General features: G+C 44.3%; 1 protein-coding gene and 1 long non-coding RNA gene across 2 annotated transcripts; one reads left to right on the top strand and one right to left on the bottom strand.

The window, feature by feature from the left end:
* Positions 1-708: 708 nt before the first annotated feature.
* LOC138722839 (glycerol-3-phosphate dehydrogenase [NAD(+)], cytoplasmic-like) lies at positions 709-16308 on the bottom strand. The gene is made up of 8 exons (XM_069861503.1): positions 16091-16308; positions 10154-10331; positions 8362-8502; positions 7035-7173; positions 5208-5320; positions 3443-3676; positions 3197-3303; positions 709-1883 (listed from the first exon to the last, which is right to left on the bottom strand). Exons 1-8 carry the CDS (start codon positions 16129-16131, stop codon positions 1787-1789), a joined length of 1050 nt encoding a protein of 349 aa, XP_069717604.1. The 5' UTR covers positions 16132-16308; the 3' UTR covers positions 709-1786.
* Positions 3293-11902, top strand: LOC138722844 (uncharacterized). Its single transcript, XR_011337758.1, has 3 exons — positions 3293-3361; positions 5056-5154; positions 11536-11902. It is a non-coding gene; the product is annotated as an uncharacterized lncRNA (long non-coding RNA).
* Positions 16309-18694: the final 2386 nt, after the last annotated feature.

The raw sequence follows: 18694 nt of genomic DNA, 5'->3' as shown, positions 1-18694 counted from the left end.
AACTATAAGAATATGCGCCATAAAGGACCAGCATGACAACAGTGTTTTATTTGTGAAAATTTTGAAAAATGAATACACTGGGAATGTGAAATGTTCTGTGCTATTACTGGCTTGTACATGACTTATCAGAAGCTTCGCCTCCTTGGTGAAGTAAGGAGGCTCCTGAATTCTCTGTCCCACCCGCTGTATTTAATACTTAAAAATTATGCAATCTTTTAAGTCTCTTTCTGCTGTGGAATATCACAGCTCCCTGTTTTGTATAAGGCATTTGGCCACATGATTCCCATTTCAGCAGAAGGAATGTTGGTGTTGCCCTGAGGAGCCGTGACCGGCCTCGGAGCAGGAGGAGGTGACTCACCACCTCTGCTGCTCTGTTCTGCAGGGATCAGTGACGCCACGGCCACTGTTTCTGGTACCTGAGCCAGCTTGGCAAGCTGTACGACTGAGACTGTTACAATAGATTTATAATTACAAGTAAAACATTATTTTTAATATATATAGTACTCTGATAAATGCGAAAGACAACAATACTCCAAAATGCAGAGTGAAAACGATTTTGTGATCTAGCTCCTTTCACCCCACCCCAAGCAATATGTCAGAGAATATAGAGAGAGATTAAAAAATCCACTTGCCTTTGTCTCTGCTATTTTGGAAAATCGGATAATGCAAAGCAAAAGTAGGTTACTTTTCCTTTTTGTTTGCTCTGTCCCTAAATAGGAGTCTCTGAAAATGGTATTAAAGCTTATAAAATGTGCCGTGGATCACTTCATAGATGGCTTTAACTCTGAAAACCATCAGGTAGGTAAACTTACCAAGTACAGCTGTGAGGTTTTAAAAACTTGTATGTTTTTAAAATTAACACCATTGGCAGCAAAATGAAAAACACGGAACACAAACCAGTTTGTGTTTAAAATTCAGAAGTACATACAAATCTTTCTTCCAGAGTGTCGGGTGCGTTGCTGAAGCTACATCAGGTTAGCCTGCAGTCTTGGAAGGATGCAGGTGGTTGCATTGCTGTCAGTCCAGCAGAGTTTGCTGGTGCAGTTAAAATGCAGCCCGGTCTCAAATGCATTTTTACAGCATTTCTGTGCGTCTGTAGCGGTTGTGTTAATGCATGTATAGAAGTCAAATATCACAGAAGTGGTTTTCACTGTTAACTGCTTGAAACAATCAACCTCCTCCCCAACCCCCTTCTTTCTCCTTCCTCTGCCCCTTAAACCGTTTTATTTACACATCTGCTGAACATTCACGTGTCTGAGCACAGTGACACCACCTGTTTTTCCAAAGAGGCTTGTGCCGGGAAACAAGATCAATGTCCCAAACCACAAAATGTTATTTGTGTTTGAGGGGAATTGTAGAAATGCAATATTTGCCCACATGACTTTTTTTTTTTTTAATATTAAAATAGTTCTATTTGGATGAGTTCTTCAATTTTTCTGTTTTCTGCTGTCTGTAAGCAATATTAGTAGGCAAAATGTTGAGGTTTGTGTGAGCTAGACTGAGCTCTTGCTGTGGAAATTATGAGAACTGTGTTCAATCAACAAGAAGGCAGTTCTAGGCAAATGCCTGCATTACTAATTCAAATCAAATCTTAAATTGTACATTCATTTCCTTTTCCTTGGGTATAACGTTGAAATTAAAGGCAGATTTTTACCCCCAGAAGGAGGGTACTGAAATACATTCTCTGTTGCTTTAACAGCAGGTGTTGCTCTGCTTTATTTGCTCTGGAGTGTACGGAAGTCCTGGAAAGATGAGGTGAGACCAGGTGAGGAGAGCAGTGTGCTCTCTAAATGTGCTCTGGGTGGTTCTGCAGGCACGTGATGAACTCCTGGATTGACTGACCCTCATAGCAGATCTTGTAGATGGTTGTAAATAATGGAAACCTGAAAGAAGTGTACAGCAATGAAAATGGTTTTTAAAATTTATATAAACATTTCATTCCATTTATAATGGAAAAAAAATCTTTCTCTCTTTTATGTTACATTAAAAATTGAAAACTTTTGTTTCTCTTTACAATATAATTTTAATTCGGAGATACCTTTACTGACAACTGTAAATGACCAGTGTGAAGACAAAGCAGCAGGAATGAAGTTAGGGCAGTTAAGAGGAGATAGGGGCAACTCTGGGGGATGAAAGCAGAGAAGAGCTGTTTTGGTGCTAAAATTCCTATCAATGATTTAATTTACTGAAAAATCCTGAATTGTGTATCCTCTTTTTCCTCCTGTGAGCAAAATGCATGTATTGTTTGTACTCATCACTGATAGTTGAAAGACCAAAGAGAATGAAAATGTCTAATGATTTTTCTCTTCCTGGCTTAAAGAGTTCTTTTCCTTTTGCAAGCTGTCTTAGTAATTACGTGGTAAAAAAAATGAGTCCACTGAATGACTTGGAGCTGACTGGAGCTAACTAAGTGTAATTACAGGGATAGTTATTAGATCAAGGTTGGATCTAAAGTTCACGTCCTGTCAAAATGAGCTTTTCTTTTCTCTCTCCCATTTTGAAAGATAATGCCACTGAAATCTTCTATATCTGTTAGAATTCTAATGGGATTATTTTAAAGTATTCCTTTAGCAGCATTTGACCTCTAAGCACTGCTAATGTAGGACAGGGAATGAGATGGAGGGAAGTTCAGCTCCTCTATCATGTAAGCTGAGAAAAAGGTTTCAAATTATAAATAATCTTACATTACCTCGAACAATGGGAAGTACTTCTTACTTGCCACACTAAAGCACTGATATTGGCAGATATTATTCAATGCGCATAAAACTTTTTGATTAGGAATATACGCTTGAATTTTATACTGAGACAACCTAGTTAACGTTTGGACTGAGAGCAGCTGCAAGCTGTGATGGTTACATAATGAGAAGAAGAAACCCTTTAACCCACAGATCATGTTTGCAAGCTGACTGCCTTCAATCCTGTCTAGGGGAACGGGAGTGTCTGGGTAGCTCCTCTGGATTATTATTATAGTTTTGGTTTCCTATATGGCTGTGGCTTGTTTTTTCTAACACTATTTAGCTTTCATCCCGTCCTACTGACTGTGGTCAGGGTAAGCTGAGCCTTAATGGTGGTCCAAAACGTAGAAAGTAGTTGTTGCGGAAATGAACAAGATTATTAAACACAAGCACTGTTAATGAAGTTATGAATCACTCATCATTTGTTGTCATTTCCATTGTTTTTAAATAAAAGCACTTACTTATCGAGCATATTTTTCTGTTTCAGAATCTTGTAGACTTCGGCTGAGGTCTGAGGACCTTGCAGCTTTTGTCCATTCAGCATCTCCTCTTCCAGCTCCTCAATGGACTAGAAGAGAGGAGACTGATTACTTGGAGCAGAGGGGATACCAGCAGTTGTCAAGAAGGTAAACAACTAATGATGCCTTTGTAAAACACAGAAGGAATTCTTCATGTGTTAGTGTAAAGTATTTCAAAATCCTCCTTACTTTTCCTGTGCGAGCAAAGGCTTCTGCTACTTTTCTGTTGCGTCCCCCGTAGCAGGTAGTGATGAGGTCGGCGACGCCGCAGCTTTCCAGAAATGTGGCTATTGATACGGTTCCCCTGCAGAACAGCTTGGCAAAGGCCACCATCTCCATAAGGCCCAAACGTATAACTGCCGCCTTGGTATTATCGCCAAATTTCAGTCCGTCGCAGAACCCAGCTCCTACTGCTACTATGTTCTAAAACCAATTAAGTGGGAAACATAGAGGAGGACAGAAAACAGTCAGGCAAGCCATGTGGTTCATCAGCTTTAAGAAAATCCCACAAATCTGTCTCCACCAGAATGTGGTTCAATTTCCAATGGTCATGAGTTTATCTTATGAAGAAGCTACAAAAGTAGCTGGGATTCTAGAATATTCTTATAATGTATCCAATGTTACTCCATGAGCAAAAATCAAAGCACTTGTTAAATATGGTAATATTGTAATCACACAGTGTGTATGCAATGAATATTTTGTTTTCTGTTAGTTCCTCGTTGAGACTCGCTGACCTTTCTGTTTTACCTATTTAAAATATCCCATAAGGACTTTTGCCTTTCTAGGTTTTCTCTGTGGGTCTCTAATTTAAACAGGCATGGGGTCCATGTACAGATGCTGCAGCAGATGAAATTTTGGGTTCACCTGCAAAAACAGTAGAATTGCCATGTTCTACACCTCTAAGCAAATCCCTCAGGATCCTAAATACCTTCACAACTCCTGCACACCCCCTTTCCCACCTCCCAATTCTCGGCTCCTAAATAAGTCCATCACTGTAGATGATGTCACCCAGCGCTGCCGTTGATGTGTTTGCTCCAGACAGGCACATGGCCCAGTCTTTAGCAAAGACAACGCAAAAGGAATGATTTCAAGAAGAGCAAACATTTCCCACAAAGATCAACCAACCTTTCTCTCCCCTACTGTGCTAGCCCCCGGTTCCAGACTGCGGCTGAAGCAAAACCTGGGGGTATTTGATTTTGTATGTAAATAGACTTTTCTTTTTGTATGGAATATTAAACAGGACCCATTATATCCTAGTCACTATTTCCCCCTCCTCCTCGGATAAGTGAATTACAGAAGTACAAATGATTGAATGTATAAAAAAGTACAAAGGATCATAGGCTGGAGCCACTTTCTGCACATTTAAAAGCAAACTCCAAGTCTCAGTTAAGTGCCCCCCTCTTTGGAAACTTGGTGATTTTGGTATCATTTCTGTTTCAGCCTGGGATCTCAACATGGGCATCACTGAAAGCAGCACAGGCATCGCCTCTGATGCCCACTTGCTAGCAGGTTACTACTTGAACCATGGAAATCAGCTATTAGCGGGAGCTGCTAAATCATGGAATCGCCATTTTGGAAAGGACCCACTGGATCACTGAGTCCAACCATTCCTATCAATCACATAGATGTAGTAAAAGTCTTTTGTTTCACGTGCTTACAATGGGCAGACAAGGAAATACAGGGGACTAAATTCTGCCCTTAGAAGCAGAGGTGCCTCTTGAGAAAACAAGGGTAAAAATACAACTATTCTGAAATGTTTTGCCAGCAGGTAGATTATTAAATAAATTTTCCATTTTTTACAGGTTGGAAAACCGGCACACGAACTACACATCTTGTCTGTGCTCATTCAATCACAGGATGACAGGACTCATATTAGACCCTGTGGCTTTTAGAAGACTCAGGTGAGTGTAGAATTTGGTCCTAATAAAAACATTTTTGGTTTGAAATCACTCACTTTTAAGGCTCCACAAATCTCCACTGTATCACAGTCAGGCACCACGGTGATCCTGAAATTGGGGGTCTGCATTAATTCTTTAAAGATTTCCCCTTGTTTCTTGTTTTTGCACCCTGTGGGAAGGAAGGATGAAGGTTAGAGGGGTTTTGTGATGTTTCAGAGCACATACAATTAACCGAAACCTGAAAGAAGGTCTCAAGGACCACTTTATGTTTTGTGGTCTCAGCAACTGGATGTTACTAAACAAGAGATTTGGGTGACAGATGTTCCTGCTGCTGGAAACTAGTGTTAAATGTATGCAAGTCCCAGGGTATTGAGTAAGCATCACTTAATAACACTTCAACGAGCTTAAAAGTAGATAGCCTCTCATGCAGCTTTCTGCCTGAGAAAGCTTCTGTTACCACAAACCTCACAAAAGAAAATATTTACAAATTGCTTTGTACAGTGCAAGGGTGTAATTTCTGCTTTGAAAATGCAAACCAGTGTAATGGATAGATAGTATTATGGGGCACAAATGATTAATGCCCAATTAATTCCCAATTAGAGGGAGAGCCACAGATGATGAAGCTGAACGTTGGCAGTGGTGGAACATTTTTGTTAGCGATTCTAAAGAGCTCATGTATTGTCATTACAGTGCTCGCCTGAGGAAATGGGAAGAATGGTAGAGAGCCCTCAGCAGCGCAGGCGCTGAGGTTTGCTTTTGTCCAGAGAGCCTTTGGCCAGCTGGGCAAAGAATATTCAATGGACTTTCATTTAATTTTCATATGAGGCAGATTGGTTTCCTTCAGGAGTTGCTCGGCAATGAGTTTGTATTAGTTGGGGCGCTGCACTCTGGTAGCTGTGGGGTTTCTGCCCTGTCTTATGTGAAACTTTGGATTTGTATCTCTTTCTTCACAATAACTAACGTTGGGGGATACCCGGTCTCTGAGGTGGCTGTTTCTAAGCTATGTGGCTTTCCATGAGGACAAAAGCAAGTGGCAAAGCTCTTTGCACAGTTGTCATCACAGCACGGCTTCAAACAGGGCCAGCAGAAGTTAAATTCCGCCAAGAAAATTAATATTGCTCAGCTCTCCTAATTGTGTCTGTCCTATTTGTGCCCAATTGCTCTGTCAGCAACAAATGCCCAGTTGGTGCAGTTTTCACTATTACTGCAACATTTCCAAGGCAAAGGAACAGTATTGCAACAGTGATTTGTTTTTCTTTTGCCTTCCCTAGCTACGGAAGGATGAAAGTTTAATTTTGGCTGACTCTAAAATTCAATGGATGAACTTTCCAAGTCAGGTCAGACCCAGTTCTGGGAGGATTCGAGGCTCTGTCTTGGCAAAGAGTCTGACTGGGAGGGAGGAACAGAACATTACTGGGGTTTGGGTTGTTTTTTCGTTTTTTTTTTCAAACAAAGAAATTTGAAGATGGAGGAATACACCTCAGGGAGCCTGAGCACACACCAGCTTCTGATTACACTTCTCTGTCTAGACTCTATGGTGTATCAACTGCTGGTGTCTGTACAGCTCAACACTGAGTATATAAAAGGTGGCTCTTGCCAGCTCTTACAGAAACAGGATTAAGCTGTAATTTTTAATGGATTAAGTTAGCTCTCAGCACTGAAACCAATTGTCAGTTTGGATCTTATCCTACCAGCACCGAACTGCCTGGGAATAATATTTCCTCCCTGAACAAGCTCAGCAGGCACTGTGCCCCCCACACCACTCAGGAACCACATGGGACCCACTGCACCCTCCTGCTCCCTCCAGAGGTTATCCTGTTGCCCAGCCACCCGTGACATTAAACCACAGCTGGCAACTTTAATTTGCTCTTTGCAATAGTTACCAATAGTGGTTTCACAGAACTGCTCATCGGCCACTTCTTTGGCTATGTTGGCTCCCATAAGCACACTGATTTCTATCTTCAGTTTCTCTCGAATGAGGTCAGATATGAGCTTCAGGCCTTCAGGACCTTCATCAATCCCCTGAATAAAAGACGATAGTCAAAGCCAAGTTATTAGAATAGGAAAGTGACAGCAGCAGAGCGCTAGTAAAGCAGAAGGTGTCCTATTGCCTGCAGCTCTCTGGTTTTAATTGGGAAGATCTGGGTCTTACATTCCCTAGCATTAGCCACTAATACAAATGCTCTGGGTTTGTAGTTTGATAACTGCAAGTTCAGGGAGAGAGTAGCGACAATCAAGGTAACCCAGCAAGGGGCCTCACATCCAGTGCTGCTGTCCTGAGGCTTTCTTTGATGCTGTATTTTCCCTTTGTATTAAACTCCTGTAGTACATAATCAGACTTTTTGATTAGGTCTACAAGCAGTGGCTTTTTTACAAGATATAAGTATTAATCTTGCTTCCTTGGTATTACGGAGTGTACTGAACTGTCTCAAGGGGATAGTTAAGATAAAGAAGTAAATATGCAGAAATTTCTTTCCTATCCCATCCTCCTCTCCTCTGTCTACTGCTGCTTGTGAAATAACTTCTACAGGGGTAAAAAAGAGGGAAGAGCTCGTATTGCAGTTTGCAAACTTGAATTACGTTGCTTTTGGCCATTTCCTACAAGGCAAGCAATAGCAGAAGCAGTGGACCATATTCCTACACCTTGCCTCTGGCTTTCAGATTGAGATTCTCTTAAAATATTAATTCCATCTAAGATTATGATAATCTGGTACCTCTAATCTTTTAAAAAAGACTTCTCAGTTCAATAAGGATTGAAATTGCTTCAGTTCTGCAAAATCATTAGTGTTATTGTGCTGTTTAATGCTGCCAGGAACAGCTTTAGCATGTACTTGGAAGAGGCACTTTGACCCAGCACTCTTTCCAGTTAAGAGTTAATTGAGGCTGTAGTCTAATGAGGTTTTTTTTTTTTTTCTGGCAGCAGCACTAGCTTATACAGCCCTCCCTCTGCCCATTTTCACCTCTGTGCTGGTCTAAGTGGGAACTGATCCAGGCTAAAGCTGTCTGGTAAAGACAGTTGCTCTTAGCCAGGCTGGGTTGCTCCATCCTTTTCATATCGTGGCCATGTGAGCACTAGAAGGCTGGCTAAACTTTAACTCTTGCAGAGTTGCTCATCGTTATGCAGAGCACGCAACTGAGGACTGGAGCTCCTACCCTTAAGTTGAAGGCAGTTAATTATTTACTCTGTACAGATCGAGTCTTGTGACTTACCTTGATCAGGGAAATCCCAAAAGTCCCAGGTTTTATCTGGTCTGCGATCTGCTCGCAGATTCGTCCAATGAACTGATGTGGCAGAACAAACACTAAAATGTCTGCCCCGTTTGTGGCTTCAACCACATCTGGTACAGCCACCTGGAACAAAAGCGACAACCAAAATGAGCCCAATCATGCCAGGTAGGAATCCTCAAACCCTGGAAGATACCAGGGTGCCAAAGCGACTGGAGATGTGTCACAAGTGTCCTTAATTTTAACTGGTAGAGTGGCAAAGCACCTAGCTCTTCATGCATGCAACAGAATAGAGCTGTCTCTATTCTGAAATATCCAAAGCGGCCCAGCTTCAGCTGAAAGAGGGTACATTTAGATTAGATATTAGGAAATTTTTTTACTGCGAGGATGGTGAGGCGCTGCCATGGGTTTCCCAGAGAAATCAGATGCTCCATCCCTGGAGGTGTTCAAGAGCAAGCTGGATGAGGCTTTAAGCAACCTTATCCAGTGGGAGGTGTCCCTGCCCATGGCAGAGGGGATGGAACTGCATGATCTTTAAGGTCCCTTCCAATCCAAAAGACTCTATGATCTCAGGTTTGGATTTTTTTATAACTTTGTTTTTAACTTGCCTCCCATCCCATCCCTGTTTGGATAATCTGAAGATGATACAATTTCTAAACTTGCATTATCCTGGGAAGACTTTGCTGGTTCAGCTTCTTCAGGTAGTTCCTGAAGATATTGAGCAAGACCGTATGGTTCTGCTGGAACAAGAATTAGTTGTTTAGTCGGAGACAAAGGTGTGAGGGGCCCCTCAAAGGCTTTACTGGAGGCAGCTGATTTCTGCTAGTAAAGTCTCAGGCTTTGCCACAGACAGGATGAAACTGATGTCAAGCGATGATGACAAGCCTGTTGCTCTGCTAGTCGGCTGTAAAAATCACAGTGACAAGTCAACTGTAACCCAGGAGAATTGTGTGCTAAGTTCATGCCACAAGAGTGCAAATATGCAATCGCAGCAGTAAATGGAGTACTAAACATAACCACTCTCCACCCAGGGAGACCACCACGTGCAGCATCTTAACTTCCTTTTACAACTGCAGCTGTTCCAGAAATGCAGTGCTACTTTCTTTAATTCACAAAACAGTGGCATTTGGCAAAATCTTTAACAGCCAAAACCCCTCACCTTGCTTGCTTCAGTAGCAGTAAATTATCCAAGCTAATTAATTTAAGTAGAGATGCATAACTTGGTATTTTAAAAGTTCATGAAAATTAAATACCTTATATATTTGGTGGAAGTTACAGCATTAATAATTATAGTACTGCACTGCTATCCTGAAATCACCCATGAGCCGATAGCTCATTATTCATTTCTGCGTAAACCACAGCTGTTAGGTGGGCTGCTGATTTCATTTTTAGAAGAAGGGAGAGCAGTAGCTCTCCTTTTTTTTTTTTTTTTTTACCCTAGAAGATGTTGTGGGTTTGAAATATCTCAGCTTTGGGGGGACAGATCTCAGCCTGCCATTTCTAGAGTTATGCTGATTTCTGCCAGAGAGGAGGAGGGTGTGTTAGCAGCACCTGGCACAACTGGATGTTTGAAGTCGCATCTGACATACAACACAAGCAGGAGTCACAGAAGCGAGTTATATTGCAATGAGTTGAGTTATATATCAATATTGGAGTAAGTCAGGTGACAAACCAGAATGAAGCAGTGAACTACTTCCTAGTTTAAATTTTGCCAGATGTTGCCTCCCTTATTAAAAAAAAAAAGAAAATATTTCAGTAATATTTTTTTCCAACTTACCACATTTTTGGGTATCTTGTATCCAGGCAGATATTTAACATTTTCATGTTCCTGGTTGATTATTTCTGAGAGTTTCCTTCCATTGATGTTCTCTTCAAATACCCATATCTTGACAGTAGGATCAAATCTGTTGGACTTCTGGACATTTTTGCCAATGATTCTTGCTATGGCTGATCCCCTTTAAAAAGATAAAATTTGCAATAACTAATAGGAAACAAATAGTTTTAGTGTGAAATGGAAACAAATTACTTTAAACATAATAATTTATAAAAGGCCTGTGCTGGAAAGCTGCCTGGCAGAAAAGGACCTGGGATCTTATCACACTCTACAACTGCCTGAAAGGAGGTGGTAGTGCGATGGTTGTTGGGTGTTGATCTCTTTTCCCAAGTAACAAGTGATAGGATGAGAGGAAATGGCCTCAGGTTGTGCCGGGGGAGGTTTAGATTGGTTATTAGGAAAAATAATTTAGCTGAAAGGGTTGTCAGGGACTGGACCGGCTGCTCAGGGAAGTGGTGGAGTCACCATCCCTGGGGGTGTTAAAAAAAACATGTAGACACGGGACTTTGGGACATGGTTCAGTAGACACCATGGTGTTGGGCTAATGGTTGGACTTTATGATCTTATAGGTCTTTTCCAACCTTAATAATTCCATGGTTCTATCATCTGTAAAGCTGTTCATTTATCAGAAAGCTTTATCCACTATCCCCCATCAAAACTCCCTCAGTTTAAAAACACAGGAAGTAGAACCAGAGAAAACACAACTGTAATACAGGATCTGAAGTGATATCAAAGATTATAGAGCACTAAAAATGCCATAGCTGGTATTAAAATCTCTCTTGCTCCTTGGATAATTTTTTTTCTGAAGAGCAACAAATGTAACATAATCCAGAAGGTAAAGCCGTGCTGAGTGATCTTGCTGTGACAGTCTTTGTGCATCTCATCTAAAATAGATGCATCCCACTTTCCTGCCAATAACCAAACAGTTGCAATAAGGATTTTATGTAAGACCTAAATCCTCAGAAACTGTTCTTCTTTTAAAGAAAAAACCGAAATCTTTAACCTGCTCTTTAGTTTTTGGTCTAATTAGCACTGTAACAGGATCTGTAATGCTTGCAGCCTGAGGATATTTTACCCCTCCAGTTTACTTTTTTTCAGTCAGGCTGAGCATTTTTTAATCTTAGTTCAGACAATAATTTTATTTCCCCATCACCACTGTAGCCTTGCAAACATTCACTTATTTTTTTGGCAAGAGAGAATTAAAAACCCCACAGAAAATATTGGAAGCATTGCTTAATGCTTTTTAAATTATATGAGGAGGAGGGATGATTATTTTTACTCCCCTGTTCATTTTTTCCAGTTTAATGCTACTCTAATCTTTCAAGCCAGAGGAGCTCCAGTTGCAACACTCTTGTCTGCTCGTAGCATACCTGCAACAAGGACTGTGAACAGGATTTAGCTGTTTTCTGGAACTGATAAAGGTCTTGAGTACATTCAAGACGAAGTCCAGGTAGGTTGATGGTTCAAAGGGAAACGATGTTGTAAGTGGTTCTCCTTGGCTGAACTGTATTTTTGATGTAACAGATTTGCACAAGGCTGAATTGCTCAATAACTAATAAAAGAATAAGGGCTTCAACTTAATCTTTAACAATAAATCCTACTGAGATGAGGTTTTACTTCAATCAGTGCTGACTCTATACTGTATCCTGAGCTGCTGTAATGCTTTCTTTTAAAAAGGTAGGGAAATGTTTTAGGGGTGAATTATTTTAGGGGTGAACCTTTACTCTAAGAGAAGTATTATTTTTAAAATTATTATATTCTGGTTCTCTTGCCCTGCTACCAACAGAAACCACAATTGGAGCTTAAGCTGAGGAAGAATTGTGGCTCAGGACAAGAAATGCATATTAAGAAGAAGTTCTTACTATGAATAAAGCTGAGATCTAAATTAATTGTCCAGGTTGTGCTGGAGACTCTGATTGGAGCCCCTAGCACAATCTGGATGATGAACTTCAACCTCAAACCTATCCATAAAAATAACTTTTCTATCTGTGTACCAAGTTCATCTGATTTTCTCTTAAAAGATGCTCTAACGTCCAAAATCCCTGAATGGGACTCGCAAATCTCAGTAAATAAATCTGATCTTCCCACAGAGCTGTCATTGCCACCATGCTAGGATGTTGCCACCCAAGTATTTTCCTGTTGACAAGATATCAGTGAAGGTATCTCAGGCATAAAGGTATTTCCATAAATTACGGTATTTTTGTTTGGTTTCTCTTTAGAGGAATGAGGAGTTGGGAGAGAAAAGGTTTAACATTTAAAAGGCATTAAGTAGTCATCAGGGAAAATACCTCAGCACGAAACAATCAAACAGTTCAAAAAACCTGATGTCCATTTAAAATTCAGGCACCACTGATCAGCCCTGGGAAGAAGAATCGCTTTGTCTGTGAAGGTGTTTGTTAGGCTAGGTAGGCCTGGCAGAAGAGGGCTGCATATGCAAACAAACCCAAGGACGCTCACACATAAAGATTTTGCCACGGTTTTATTTTCTCCCAAACTCACTTTTGTGAAGATTAATAGAAGGCAGAGAACTCCACCTAAAAATAAGCAAAACCTGCCAATCAGGGTTTTTTCCTCCAATTAGGTTAGTTCACGTTGGAAGTGATTTACATATTGCTAAGAAAAAGAAAGCTTTTATCTGGAGATAGGCTCCTATCAGTGTAATGAGAAAGCTTTGATGTAGAATAACTCAAATAAGACCAATTATTTACAGATGTGAATATGAAAGTGTGGGTGGCATATGTCAGATCTGGTGAAAAACAGAATTTAACAAACCCCATGAAGAAGCTTGTTTCTTCCCTGTACAAAGGGCAGTCAAATACAATTATGTCATTCCTAATAGTTTTTCTAAGGAGGTCTTAAAGACCTCAGCGGTTGAAGATCTCTTTCCTTCCCCAAACAGCCTATCCCAGGACTTTGCTATCTTTAGCATCAGAAAGATCATTCTCAAATTTAACCTAAGCGTTTCTTACTGCAGTTTAAGCCCATTTCTTTTCTAGAAAGGTGGAACACTGTTTTTGTCATTTAGATGCTTGAAGATGACCATGTCTTCCTCCAGTCTTCTTTCTTAGCCAGCCAGCCCACATTTTTTAAATTGCAGTTTTGCTCAGGTTGGATGGGACCATGATACGTCTCCAAAGTGGGGACAAAACTGAGTTCAGATGGGTTGCTGAGGGCTTTGTTCAGCTGAGTCTTGAAAACTCTACAAGGACCACCTCCTCTCTGGGCAACCTGCCCCAGTGCCTTATTATTCTCTATATACTGAGTCAGAACCTACTCTGGTTCAATTTATAGCCACTGACTCCTGTTTTCCTTCTGTGCACCTCTGTAAAAAGCCTGGCCATCTGTCCATGTTGAAGACAAATACCGAGTTCAAACTGGTTCTTCACAGAGGTCTCTACAATCCAAATGAATCTAAAAAGCCCAGGACAGCTTTTAGATTCTAGAGGGCCAGACAGTGAATTAAGCTTCTCTTTTTAAAAACGTATAACTGAACTCTGATTAATGTAAACACAGATCCTCCTGCACCTGGCTGGCAACCACAAAATGCCCTGCAGCACTTACTTGACTTAACCGCATCCCTCATGAGTCTCCTAGCAGTGTTGACTCGGTAAGTCCCCGTGACCTGCTGAACTTCTGCAGCTGACACCAGCTATTACAACACGCTGTGTCACGTGTCAACCATGTTTCTGAACTGCAGGAAAGACTCCAGAGCAGTTACCTGAACTGTCACCCACTACACAGGAGGAATATAAAAAATGTTTGCCAAAGATAAACATCATATTCCTATGTTGTGCTAAGACAACCTGTTCTGCCACAGAGGCTGTGAATAAATGTGATTTAAACATCAGAGCACAATGTTTATCGCTTCTCCAAAGATTTTTATATTCTATGTATACGGTAGAAAGCAAGAGATGAGCCCAAGAAGGCCGCCAGCTATGAGTAAGTACATTGCACAAGTTCGGATGCCTGTGGTTAAGGTGACACTAGAATGACACGTTGAAAGCGGCAGTCGGGGAAATGTTGGTGCAGAAATGACAGGGCAGGACTGTTTCCATCAGGGCCAGAGAAAGCCAGATGCATGATGATGAGTTCCCGAAGGCAACTTAGCCGTGCAGTTACTTGTGAACAGCTGTATCTAAGAGATGTCGCGCACAAAGAGCCTGTGATCCAGAAAGAACATGCATGTGGGGGCTCAGAAAGCAGTGCAGGGGGACTGGTTTTACAAGGCAGAAAGGTAGAGAGACGTGCTTAAACCATGCCTTGTTCTCAGCAGCTCACAAGCAACCACTCCCTCAACTATTGATTTTTTTGGCATTTGCTTCTGCTTAGCTGTCAGATATTTTAAAAATCTTAAGGACTTCGCCCTCCTTGCACAAAAACAATCCACAGAACTACCTGGAGGCTGCGTTTGCTAATCCCCAATCCATGCACATACATATTGGTCTGTTTGTTTGTGCTCAGCTTACATAAACCATAAGAAAAGTAAGATGTAAAGTCCAGTGAGATAGGGTTTACTGACTTTTGAGGGGTCTGCCAGACCCAAGGAGCTCTGGAGAGCCATGCTTTTGCTAGGCTAGAAAGGGCTGAGCAGCAGCAAACGTATTTTTATAAATGGAGATAAGGATAAACTGGGAGGCGGGGGTGGGGGACGCTGAACACAGTGCTTGTACAAGGCTGCATCTGCACCCAGACGCAAAGCAACATGCAGAGGAGGATGGAAGTGAAACGTGTCAATAAGTTGTGGCTTTAAATGAAGCCTGTTTCCCGGTTCCTTGACAGAAATACAAATGGCATCAGAGACTGGCACAAACTGGTTGGGGTTGAGAGGGAGCTCTGGAGATCACGCAGTCCAACCCTTAAGTCCAAATGGGCTTTGAAGATCTCCAGAGAAGGAGACTTCAAACCCTCCCTGGGCAGCCTGTTCCACTGCTCCATCACCCTCACAGGAAAGAAGCGTTTTCTCCTAGAATCACAGAATAGTTTGGGTTGGAAGAGACCTTCATGATCATCTAGTTCCAACCCCCCTGCCACGGGTAGGGACACCTACCACTGGATCAGGCTGCCCAAGGCCCCATCCAACCTGGCCTTGGACACCTCCAGGGATGGGGCAGCCACAGCTTCCCTGGGCAACCTGTGCCAGGGCCTCAGCACTCTCATTGTGAAGAAATTCCTCCTTATGTCTAGTCTAAATCTGCCACCCTGCAGTTTATACTCGTTCCCTCTTGTCCTATCACCGCAAGCCTTTATGAACAGTCCCTCTCCAGCTTTCTTGTAGACTCTTTTCAGGTACTGGAAGGTCACTATAAGATCTCCTCAGAGCCTGCTCTTCTCCAGGCTGAACAATCCCAACTCTCTCAGCCTGTCCTCATAGGGAAGGTGCTCCAGCCCTCGTATCATGTTTGCAGCCCTTCTCTGGACCTGTTCTAACAGCTCCATCTCCTTATGTTGGGGATCCCAGAACTGGCCACAGCGCTCCGGATGAGGGCTCTCAGGGGAGGGGCAGAGGGGCCGGGTCCCCTCCCCGCCGCGCTGCTCCGGCCGCAGCCCGGGCACGGCTGAGGCTGGGCTGTGCCCGTTCCCCGACCCCCCCTGCCCCACCGGCTGGACCCCCGCGCGTTAGGCACCCAGCGGCACCGCCGTTCCCCTCTCAGCCTTCTCCAGGCTGAAGAGACCCGGCTCTCCCAGCCTTTCCTCGAGCGCAGACGCTCTCCGAACGCTTCCCCCGGAGCTGCGGCTCCGCTCCGAGCGCAAACTCCCCCCTCGACGCCGGGGTCGGGACCGCGGAGCCGCTCCGGACCTGTTGCGGGGCAGCGACGGGGGAAGGGGAGATGGAGAGGAGAGGAGCGGGCGGGGGGCAGGCGGAGGGGCCGCGGCGCTCACCAGTTCCCGGAGCCGATGATGCAGACGCGGAGCGGCGACATCCTGCGGGCTGCGCTCGGCGGCTCCGTTCGGCTCCGCTCGCCTCGGGTCCGTTCGGCTCCGCTCGGCTCGGGTCTGTTCGGCTCGGCTCGGGTCCGTTAGGCTTCACTGGGCTTGGCTCGGGTCCGTTCGGCTCTGCTCGGGCCCGTTCGGCTCGGCTCGGCTCGGCCCCGCTGGGTTCGGCCCCGCTGGGCTCGGCCCGGCCCCGCCCCCGGCGCTGCGGGCGGAGCGGGAGCCCCGGGCGGTCCCTGCGACTCGGTGTCCCGGGGAGACGGTGCCTCTCCCGGGAACGAGTAGCTGCGGGGACCCGGCACCGCTCGCGGAGTGGGACCCTCCCGCAGCAGGGTGGCGGAGGCTGGGAGGGATGCAGGCAGTGGGAAGCATCCCGAGGTCCCACCTGTCCCGCCAGGTTCTTCCAATGGATGAGGAGCACGCCAGGGAAAGGTTACAAGTGCATTTGCACGGCCACATTCAGCTGATAAATCAAGAACAGCTCTTATATTGCAGTTCTTAATATTGGACATCAAATAAAAGTCACCTGCAAGGAATGACAAAACAGAACGCGGTTCCTCTCTCCTTGCGTGGTTACAGGCTGGAGCAGTGGGGCTGTGAGAGCCTCATGAGGTTCAACAGGGCCAAGGGCAACGTCCTACACCTGGGTCGGGGCAATCCCCGATTTCAGTACAGGATGGGGGGTGATGTGATCGAGAGCTGCCCTGCAGAGAAGGACTTGGGGTGCTGGTCAATGAGAAGCTGGACACGAGCCGGCAATGTGCGCTCGCAGCCCAGAAGGCCAAACGTGTCCTGGGCTGCATCGAAAGAAGCGCGGCCAGCAGGGCGAGGGAAGTGACTCTGCCCCTCTGTTCCTCTCTTGTGAGCCCTCATCTGGAGTATTGTGACCAGTTCTGGAATCCTCAACACAAGAAGGATGATCAGAGGGCCGGAGCACCTTCCCTATGGGGGCAGGCTGAGAGAGTTGGGGTTGTCCAGCCTGGAGAAGAGCAGGCTCCGAGGAGATCTTATAGTGACCTTCCAGTACCTGAAAGGGGCTACAAGAAAGCTGGAGAAGAACTGTTCATAAAGACTTGTGGTGATAGAACAGGGGTAATGGATATAAACTGGAGAGGGGCAGATTTAGACTAGACACATGGAAGAATTTCTTCACCATGAGAGTAGGAGGCACTGGCCAAGTTGCCCAGGGAAGCTGTGGCTGCCCCATCGCTGGAGGTGTTCAAGGCCAGGTTGGATGGGGCCTTGGGTAACCTGATCTAGTGGCATGTCCCTGCCCATGGCAGGATGGCTGGAACTAGATGACCTTTAAGTATTCCAACCCTAAGTATTCCATGATTCTATGATTCTAATCATGCGTAAAGCCCCACAGATCGCCACATTTTACCTCTACTACACCCTATGTCCTCTCCAAAGCAGCCTTCTCTCTTGGTTTTGAGCCAAAATGCTGCATTTGCTACCTTCCCTCCTCTTGCCTTCCTGCTTCCCCTCATCCTGCCTGCCCAGGCTCCTTCCCTGCTGGAGGACTGTAGGCTCAGCAGTGACCACATCTGCTGCCCTCGCACTGGAGCTTGGCTCACTGGGTTCCTGGCTTCGTGTGACAAGGATGCCTGACCCCCTGATTCATAGAGAGAGGCTGACTGCCAGCCTTTCTGGAGCCTGTGGGTGTTGTCTGAGGTGTCCGTATGTTCAGCTCGCCTGCTGTCAGCTTTGTCGGCTCAGCTCTTCGGTGCATCCTGATGGCAGTGAGAGTGTTTGGGGCCATAACAAACAAACTAGGGCAAAATCCTGCAAAATGGTATCTTGAGAAAATGGGTTACTGAAAAGGAAAGTGTAGCTGGGGCCCTGGGCACGTGTAAAGCCTGATGGGGAGCTCTGTGAGAAGAGGCATTACCCACATACACAGCATGGGCATAGCCAAAGTGTGAGAGCCTTTCTCCAGTTCCAGGTGCATTTCCTACAGTTTCCTGCTTGTTCACCATGATTTGCTCTTTCCCTGGCTGTATAGATCCTCTTAGGTCTCTACTCCCTTTAATTTTCTGTGAAGAACATGTACTGTGGAGGTGAGGAGGAGCCACCATTCTTGCCCTGTTCAGCTCTCAAGAATTCTCTGCTTGTTGAAAGTTCTTCTGTCCTGGTGAGTGCCTAGGCCCCAAGGGGAGGACACATCTCTGAACCACTGGCTTCTGCAGATAATTCATGCAACAGAACATGTCCTTAGTTTATATAGTGCACAAGTATTGTAAACTATAACGGTTTCATCCAAATTGATGTAGAAGCTTTTCATTACAAAGGGGAACTGTATTAGTTCAGTGTCCTCTGGACTGAGGATTTATGTTACCTCCACATTAAGGTTCCACTGACCCTGCCAGAAGCTGGCAGGGGTGAGATTGGCAGAGGATGAGAAGACAGATGGATATGGCAGCATTTGTGAGGAGCAGAGAGCACAGCCTGGGACTGCAAGTGCACGCATTAGCTTGTACATCTGTGGCACTAATTGGCTGTGGAAGTAGATAACTTGTGCTGTTGATGAACTGTCCTCTGGATTTGTGCAGT

This window comes from Phaenicophaeus curvirostris, chromosome 7 (assembly GCF_032191515.1).
Source record: "Phaenicophaeus curvirostris isolate KB17595 chromosome 7, BPBGC_Pcur_1.0, whole genome shotgun sequence".
Lineage (NCBI taxonomy): Eukaryota > Metazoa > Chordata > Aves > Cuculiformes > Cuculidae > Phaenicophaeus > Phaenicophaeus curvirostris.
This window is presented reverse-complemented; position numbering and strand designations above follow the sequence as displayed.

Excerpts from the sequence above, each read along its gene's own strand:
- LOC138722839 (XM_069861503.1), bottom strand. The coding sequence starts at position 16,131 with ATGTCGCCGCTCCGCGTCTGCATCATCGGCTCCGGGAACTG. Across the intron at positions 7,174-8,361 it reads TTGGGATTTCCCTGATCAAG|GGGATTGATGAAGGTCCTGA; the intron begins GTAAGTCACAAG and ends TCTTTTATTCAG. Across the intron at positions 5,321-7,034 it reads GTTCTGTGAAACCACTATTG|GGTGCAAAAACAAGAAACAA; the intron begins GTAACTATTGCA and ends TCCTTCCCACAG.